This window comes from Cotesia glomerata, linkage group LG9 (assembly GCF_020080835.1).
Source record: "Cotesia glomerata isolate CgM1 linkage group LG9, MPM_Cglom_v2.3, whole genome shotgun sequence".
NCBI lineage: Eukaryota > Metazoa > Arthropoda > Insecta > Hymenoptera > Braconidae > Cotesia > Cotesia glomerata.
This window is the reverse complement of record NC_058166.1, coordinates 8,709,452-8,718,642: the sequence shown is the minus strand read 5'-3', so window position 1 is coordinate 8,718,642 and position 9,191 is coordinate 8,709,452. Positions and strand designations below refer to the sequence as shown.

Genomic DNA, 9,191 nt, shown 5'->3' with positions numbered 1-9,191 from the left:
TAAAAGTTAATATGAGAATTACACTGAGATAGCAAAATAATAATTGTCAACGTTACTACTACACTTGATGCATAAACAATAATGATGGCCGACAACTGTGTAGGGAGTGAGAAAGAAAGGAGACCGGCTTCGTTCTTATCCCTACTCCGTGCTGTTTACTGGGTCAGAAGTGACACCTGTAGACATCTGGCGGGGATAACTAATTAAATGACGATTGATCAGTTTTCGACCGGAGAGGAAAAATGATTAAATTACTAAAATGGCTATTAAAAAATAAGGGTTGATCGTATAAGGGTGAAAATTGAGGATTGTATGTATTTTTGTATGTTGTATCATAAAAAAATAGAAATTAAAAATTTTGTTTAAAAAATTAAAAAAAAATTTAGGGGTGGACTACCCCTAACATTTAGGGGGATGAAAAATAGATGTTGGCCGATTCTCATAGATACCAAATAAGCACAAAAAATTTCATCAAAATCGGTCAAGCCGTTTCGGAGGAGTATGGCAACGAAAACTGTGACACGAGAATTTTATATATTAGATAGATATATATAAATATATAAAATATATGAAAAATTTATGTGGGTACTCAAATGAAAGGTCTCGATGATTGTAATGTCGGGATGAGCTTATATCTTTAAAAATGTCAATAATTCACAAGATAAAAGGTCATTTCTTAATTATTGATATTTTTAAAAATATAAGCTCGTGTTTATATTATACTCATCAAGAACTTTCATTTGAGTACCCACATGCATTTTTAATATATTTTTCATATATACATATATATAATATATATAAATATATGAAAAATTGATGTGGGTACTCAAATGAAAGGTCTCGATAAGTGTAACATCAATATGAACTTATATCTTTAAAAATGTCAATAGTTCACAAGATACAAGGTCATTTCTCAATTATATGTTTAGAAATAGAAACCTTGAAAAGGCACAAATTCATGTCAAGTCCTTTGCAATGACACTAAATTTCACTAAAAAATCGATTTCATCATGTGACTATCCAGGAGACAAAATTGTTCTTATTCTCTTAATAATATAAATTATTATTATGATTATTATTTAATTATTATTATTGTTTCAACTATTATTGCCTGCCACGTGAAAATCGTGTTGCTGTCATATGAAAGTCATGTATCTTCCACAGGAATGCATCATGCGACAGCCCTAATTTTTTTTTTTCCATGTAGGATTTAAACCTATATGTTGTGGGAACCATTCCTATACTATTATGAGAATGGTTCCCATAAATTATGGAAACCATTCCTATAATACTATAGGAATGATTCCTATAGCATTAAGGGAACCATTCCCATAATGATATAGGAATAGTTTCCATAATGATATAGGAATAGTTTCTATAATAGTATAGGAATTATTCCTATATCATTATGGGAACCATTCCCATAATGGTATAGGGATAGTTCCCATAATTTTCTTTCCGTGTACATAGTTAGATTGATTATCTTTAATATATTAATTATTCAACTATGTGAGGTTATACATAGATAAATAAATAAATTTACCGTGAATATATGTAGGAATTCGGTCAATCACTGAACAAATTTGTAAAAACGAACCTGAAAATGATCAATGATCATTAATTTATTTAATCGAAACGTAATAAACAATTTTTTTTTTTTTTTTTTTTATGAAAAAAGCCTAATTTAAAATTTTTATAAAAGCAATCACAGCTTGGGAATAAAAACTTTAAAAAATATAAATTCTAAGGATTTTTAGCAAATTATCGCAATAAAATCTCGATGGAATTTAAATCATTCATTTTCAAAAACTTAATATTAAATGATTTTTTTCTTTGCAATTTTCAAAATGTGTTATTAAAATATTAATTTGAATGAAAATGCTATAAAAAATAATATTTTATTTTTTTCGACTGAAATGTTATTAAAAAATTTAATGTAAATTTTGCACCCTTAAATAATTAAAAAAATAAAACATTCAGTAAAATAACACCGGCCCACAAAAACAAAAAAGTAGTCTGTACTTTTGACCGGACCTACCTATCTTTATATATTTTGACGCGCTGAATCCGAATATAAAGTCAGTTTTGCCCGTGCATCCTCAAAATTTTGAGTAAAATGCAAAAAACTCCAAAAAAAGGCAAAAAATTCCGAAAAAGTAGTCACGGCGATGAATAAATTTTTTGGACCCGAATCAAGTATGATTTTTATGTATGTCAATTCACTGAATCTGAATCTAAACGTTAAGTAGTCCCTTGAGCCGTCATTTTATCTTCAGGTTCTGAAGATAAAAATTTTGAAGTGAAGATCGTTTGAGAACAAAAGAGATCGATACCAACGAAGAACAGTTTATAATTCGAGAAAATCGTTCTCTTCATTCTACTTATACATCATTTTTTATAGATTTTAAAATTTTGTCAATTTTTCAATTCTAAAATCATATTTAATCCATTAAAATACACCCAAGTCATTAACAATCGTGTTTATTAGATTTTTTCTCATATTTAAAACTGCAACTTTCTCGATTTTTTTTATTTTTTGAGATTTTTTTCAATTTTAAAACGTCAATGGGACAAGAAAACTTCAGATTCAAATTCAGTGGAACAAATAAAATACATAAAAATCATACTCAATCTGAATCCAAAAAATTTTTTTCATCTCAATAATTTCCATTTTTCATGATTTCTTACAATTTTTTCAAATTTTGACGGCTCAAGGAGCTACTTAACGTTTAGATTCAGATTCAGTGAATTGACATACATAAAAATCATAATTTATCTGGGTTCACAAAAATTTATTCATCGCTGTGACCAGTTTTTCGCAATTTTTTGGGGTTTTTTTTTCGCATTTTACTCAAAATTTAGAGGGTGTACGGGCAAAACTGACTTCAGTTTCGGATTCAGCGCGTCAAAACACTTAAAGATAGATACCTATAGAGGAAAGTACCACGGGGCCTAGCTTGGCCCAGCCTTGGCTCAACTATGTAAAACTCTGGGCCAAGCTTGCAAGCCAGGCTTGGCCCAGTCCTGGTTGAAGTCTGGGATGATAACGATGGGCCAAGCCTGGTTACCAGGACTGGCCCACGCCTGGTTACCAGGGCTGAGCCATAGTTAATTTTCAAGTCTGGCCCATGCCATTTGATAAAAAATGATAAAAAAGAATTATTAGAATGTTATTTTTTTATTTTATTTTGTAAGTAAAGTAAATTCAAATCTAACTGTTGCTAATTATAAGAAATAAAGTGTAAAAATCGTATCCGTTCTTCTAATCGAGATTCGAACCCGAGCCGCGCATTTGCCAGACTGATAACTAACCCCTACACCGTACGACCGATAAGTTGATGCACATCTTATTATTTTGATAAGCTAAATCTATATAGTGACGAAGTGTGACGGTTTATTATTTATATAATTTATGTTATTTAATATTGTGTTTCGATGAAAATTAACTATTTTTTACAAATGTTTATTATAGTTAAAAAAAATGAAAGAGTCAAGTTGTTATATTACTTTAAACTTTGTACATCGTTCTGTATATTTTTAATATCTTATGATAAATTTTCATGTTTAAAATTATCAATATTAAAAATTCAACTGTAAATTATTATATTTTAATTTTTTTAAGACTACATCAATTTTGACGATATGCAATTGTCTTGGTTAAATAATAAATTTTAAATTTTAGAATTTGTTAGCAAATATTCGTTAAACAATAAATGTTTACTGTTTAAAATTCTATTACTTAATGATTTATTAAGTTTGAATTTCCCATTGAATGGCTAAGGCTAGGTTACCCAATTCTGGCTCAAGTCTTGGTTGCTATTCAACGCCCATGGCTACAAAGAAAAAAAAATTTACTTAAATCAAGTAAATAATTTTTAAGAATTTCATCTTCTTGATTTGAGTAGAAAAATTCTTAAACTAAGAAATTTTTCTCGATTTAAGTAAATTTTATTTAATTAAAGAATTTTTCGTTTTGATTGAAGACAATTAAACTCTTCAAAGTTATTTTCTTGGTTCAAAAATTTTTCTCTTGAATTAAGTTAATTTTTTTTTTCAGTGTAGGTTTCCCAATCTTGGCTAACCCTTGGGTAATCATTATGGCCGTGACTGGGTGACCCAGTTCTGGCCCAGGCTCGGGTAATAATTGGGCCGACCAAGGCGTGGTTGCCCAGTCTTGGCCCAAGCTTGGGTCACCGATGAATCGCCAAGGCTAGGTTAGCCAGTCTTGGCACAAGCTTGGATAATTATTGGCATGGCCGAGGCTGGGTTAACCAGTTTTGGCCCACGCTTGGGTCTCCAATGAATGGCCAAGGCTGAGTTAGCCAGTCTTGGCCCAAGATTGGGTAATCATTGGCATGGCCGAGGCTGGGTTAAACAGCCTGGCCCACGCATGGGCCAATACAGGTACGCCGAAGCTAGGTTTCCCAGTACTAGCCCAAGCCTGGCCCCTTTGTCAACTCTGGGGGTTTCCTGCATGGGTAGGTCCGGTCAAAAGTACAGACCACTTTTTTTTTGTGGGCCGGTGTAATGAATACTATTTTAATATTTCTATTTATTTTCTTAATTTAAAAACTAAGTTTTATTATGTTTTATAGATTTTTTAATCTTTATATTTTAAATAGACTGTTTACTCCGCTTTTACACTGGTATTACTCCGTTTTTACACCTATTTAACACCGGTGTTTTGACACCGGAAAAGTACACCGTTACGCCGGTGTTATTTTATTTTAACACCGCGGGGTGTTAAAATAAGTCCATTTTTAACACCGCTCTTTTTACAGTGTAAATACATTTTTATGGCTGAAAAGACCGATAAGGGATGAAACTAATTAATCTGTTGTTATTATTGTTATATATCTACGGTCGTTAAACATATGAAGTAATAAATTTTATAAACAAGAAAGTAACTGTTGAGGACATTAATACGGCAGATGATATTTGTGTAGAATGTGACCGCACAGAGTTGAATGGATTCGATTGCAAGTCGAAGTCGAAGGTGTATTAGCTAGAAAGTATATATCAATAAAAAATGATAATAGTAAATGACAAAACGACCTTTGTATAATGCGAGGTAAATCCGATCAACTTGACACCGAAAATTTATGAGTTCATTTGTTAAAATGAGAGGGAAGTTGTACTAGCTATACAGAATTATATATTTGTATATTTATATATATATATTAAATAAACAGTATCAGTGTTATTGCTGCGTTGATAAAAGTGAAAGGTCCTCTCTATATAATGTGTAACCTTGTGCTGTGTATATCTAAGTAGTACTCGCGAATTCCAACGCTACCCACGTTCACAAATTAGTATTGAAAGTTTCTTTAACCAACACAATCTAAGATCACACATCTGAGATCTAAGTGAGTGTTATAGTAATGATGATAATATACATATAAACTCCCATTTAACAGTTAAGCCTCCGACACTCTACCCTCTCAAGTTTACTGCTTCTTTTATAGCGTAATCTTCCTCTCGTCCTTTTATTATCTATATTTTCTATTTTATTTATCGAGATTAATAAAATATTCGAGTTTATCGATGGTATGCTAATTATTGTATTATTTTATTTTATTTCTTTATTGAAAGAAAAATATCGATAATAATGGCAATAGTCTTATTTTACTTACTTTGTATGGTTTGAGCATCGATCGTAAATCTCCCGACTCGTTCAATTGTTCAATCGCATCTGCATCCTGAAATTTTATAAAATTTATTAGTTATTGACAGGTTTATGTTCTTTTTTTTTTTTAGTGATTAATTACTAACTATACATTTACACACTTCGAAGGTTATCATTTTTGTTTTCTAATGAGGGAATTTTTTTTATGGACAGTGAAAAATTTATGTCGCCGGAGTAGTATACGATATGCTTCTAATTTTAAGTTTTATTATTATGTTATTATTATTATTATTATTATTATTATTATTATGTTATTAAATGCTCAGGGGGGTTGTCCCCGGAGTCCGATTCTCCGAGGGCCCAGCCTGAGCTCCATCCATTACTGCTGGACCACTCCGCACAACAAGGCGGTTAGTGATCACAGCAGGCCAAAGTCATTTTCCTAAGTAGACGGAGGGAACCTAGTATGACAGCCTTCTGCATCCTGACCGCCAAGAATTCAGCTTTTGATGAGCAAGCTGGAACTCTGGCAAGTGAGGATACAAAAGACTGTTTCATCCCTCCGAGGACGCCAACAATCAGGACGACGAGCTTGACACGGTAACCTGGGTAAAGTTTGCCAATTTTAAACAGGAGATCCTGATATATCTGTCTTTTGTGCTCTTCTTTGGCTGAGATGTTGTATTCAGCCGGGGCCGAGAACTCAATGACATAAATGTCACGAGTAGCCTTGTCGAAGAGCACAATATCAGGTTTGTTGTGATCTATCCGCCGAGTTGTTGCAAACGGCATGTTCCAATAAATTTTGCAACTGTCATTCTCAACAACCTGGGGAATATCTCCTGGCAGATAAGGCAGCACCGGTGTCACGTCAATACCGTAGCGGTGACGAAGATAGTAGTACAGTACTCTCAAGGCAGCATTGTGACGCTGGATGTATGCACCTCTCGCCAGCACAGGACATGCTGACAAAATGTGCATAAGCGTCTCCGGATGTTGTTTACACGCCCTGCAGGTCGTGTCCGGGAGCTGCACCTGGAGCACCTTGCTACGGTACTCTAGAGTGTTAATGACACCATCTTGGCAAGCAAATATGAACCCTTCAGTCTCGGACATCAGGCCAGCTGACTTTAAGAAGGAAAACGTCAGCTGGGTGGACAAGCCATGATCACGCACGTGTTTGAAGAACACGCTCTGCATAGACTTGTCCATCAGTTTGCCTAGGAGTAGTTTTTCCTCGGCGTTCCTGATGGCGCTCTTGAATTCCTCCTTTCGGAGTTCCATAAGAGCGTTTATTTCTCCAAGACCAAGGGTTCTTGCCGCATATATTGCTGCCTTATATAAGAACGACCCCTTATGCGCATTCTCATGTTTATGAACAATTTGCATAAGAAAGTCATCCTCATCTGCAGTGAAATTGACAACTTCGTGTGTTAAACCCAGGACTAAACGATCGTGAAGCCGCTCCAAGCTCTGCAAACCTCTCCCTCCGATCGACCGGGAGAGGTATAATCTGGCGACTGATGAATTGGGGTGCATGCTCCGGTTCATGTTGATAGTCTTACGGGTTCTGATGTCGAGATCTCGCAGATCCTTTCGGGCCTATAGCAGAGGGCTCAAGGAATCACCTTGGAAGACCCCTCGTTTGTACTCTACAACTCCGGTTATGTGCAATGCGTTTCCACTTCCAATGTGAAAACGCGTTCGCCAGAGCTGCATTGTACGCCGAATGCATTCCACTATTTCAGGATTGACCCCCAGGCATTTGAGGAGATATAAAATCAACTCATGAGAAGTTGAGTCAAATGCCTTGCGATAGTCGATCCAGGCCATTGACAGGTTGCGTTGATAGTAGATCGCATCTTGTGTGACACATCGATCAACTATCAAGTTCTCTTTGCAACCTGACAGGCCTCTTTTGCTGCCACGCTGTTCATATATCTGTTGCCATACAGGTTCTATCTCATGCAAAATACGGTTGTTTAAAATTTTTGTAAAAATTTTATAAACCGCATTCAAGCAGGTGATAGGCCTGTAATTCTTTGGGTCAGATAAGTCACCTTTTTTTGGTATCAGTACGGTTCGCCCTTCCACGAGCCAGTCTGGAATCGGTTCGTCAGCTCTAATGTACGATGTAAATATACGGGCCAGATGGAGGTGGGTAGAAGTAAACTTCTTCCACCAAAAGACATTTATGCCATCTGGTCCCGGGGCAGCCCAATTTTTGCTGCCATTTAGAGCTGAACGAACTTCATTCACACTGACTGCAGGGCTCTCTTCATCAGCATTCTGTCTACGGTGTTCCCGACAGAATGCTTTAAAGTCGTGCAGAGCTGGAGTATTGGCGTTCACGTTTGGTTGATCTCCATACAACTCAGGTGTCAGAAACCGTGAAGGGCTGGATCGAAACAACGAGTTGTCGACCAACCGCTTCAGCCTTTTCTCTAGTGACTTTTTGGCAGTCACTAAAGCCCGCAATTTATTGAGAGACTCTTCCTTGATGACAAGAAGAGTACTCTTATTCAGTGTGTGATGACGCCACCGAAGTTCAGCAGCAATGCGTCGAATTCGGGGCGTGTATGCTCTTTGAGTTGTTTCAAACTCAATCGCACACTGAATGCGGGAGACCTGTTTCCGGGATCTGTCAATTTTGAGTCCAAGTTGTGAGATGCGCTGTCTCAACCTTGCCTCGATCGAGAGACAATGTCTCTCTCTCGGAAAAGCCGAAACTGCTGCACCATACACAACCTGGCTCAAAGTGAGCAGGGTGGAATCCTCCAGGATGTTTGCACGGAGATCTTCATTTACCGCTTCTAGCTGTTGTTGGGAGTAAGTTATCTTTTTAGATATACTTACTTGCCGTCCTATAAAGGGATTGTTGTCATCCAAGGAGGAACGGCGTCGCTCTTGGTGTAATTGCGCCGGAAAGGAAAGTCTATTAGACTGCCTTCTATCCGGCACAAGCGATCTTCTATTACGCCGAAGATAAGCGGCATAATTACGCAGGTGTTTAGGCGTAAAATGCTCTAGCTCCGGATGCATATCACTCCAAAGAGTGTGCATCCGGGCCATATAACCGCTCACCCCCGGCTCGCTACGTTGGTAGCACACCAAGAGGTCGACTCGTAGTTCCTCCGTCCACTTAAAGAAAGTCCTTAAAGCGCCAGGGTCGTCATCGTTCATCGGGTCCGGCGTGCTCCTCCCACCTGATGAATGGTCCTCATCCGAAAAGGACCGGTTGTGGGGAGCACTTCTGAGATTACGCCTTGTTGTAACTCAGTATTTCAATGCAGTGGGTAGTTGGCTCACTGCATCGGCTACGTCGTTCGCCTATAGACCTGGTGTTATGGTCTGCGTTTCCCGCGATGCGCCGCTTGGAGGCCACGTAGCAAGCACCGCCATATTAAAGCAAATTTTAAGGGAGTTGGGAAAGAACGGATAGGGGAAAGGGGGGGACCTACTCAGTGGGAATTTTTTCCGTAATTGAAAAAATAATCAGACAGCCCAGACTGGGAATCGAACCCAGATCTCTCGGTTACGCGCCAAGGGCTCTACCAGTTAAGCT

General features: G+C 36.9%; 1 protein-coding gene across 1 annotated transcript in view; it reads right to left on the bottom strand.

Annotated features, from left to right (window-relative positions):
* Nucleotides 1-5,567: 5,567 nt before the first annotated feature.
* LOC123271556 (putative uncharacterized protein DDB_G0279653) overlaps nt 5,568-9,191 on the bottom strand; it is a 214,510-nt gene continuing 210,886 nt past the window's right edge. Inside the window, exon 3 of the mRNA XM_044737922.1 lies at nt 5,568-5,699. Coding sequence (XP_044593857.1) covers nt 5,583-5,699 — 117 coding nt within the window. The 3' untranslated portion in view covers nt 5,568-5,582. The remainder of the gene's footprint in view (nt 5,700-9,191) is intronic.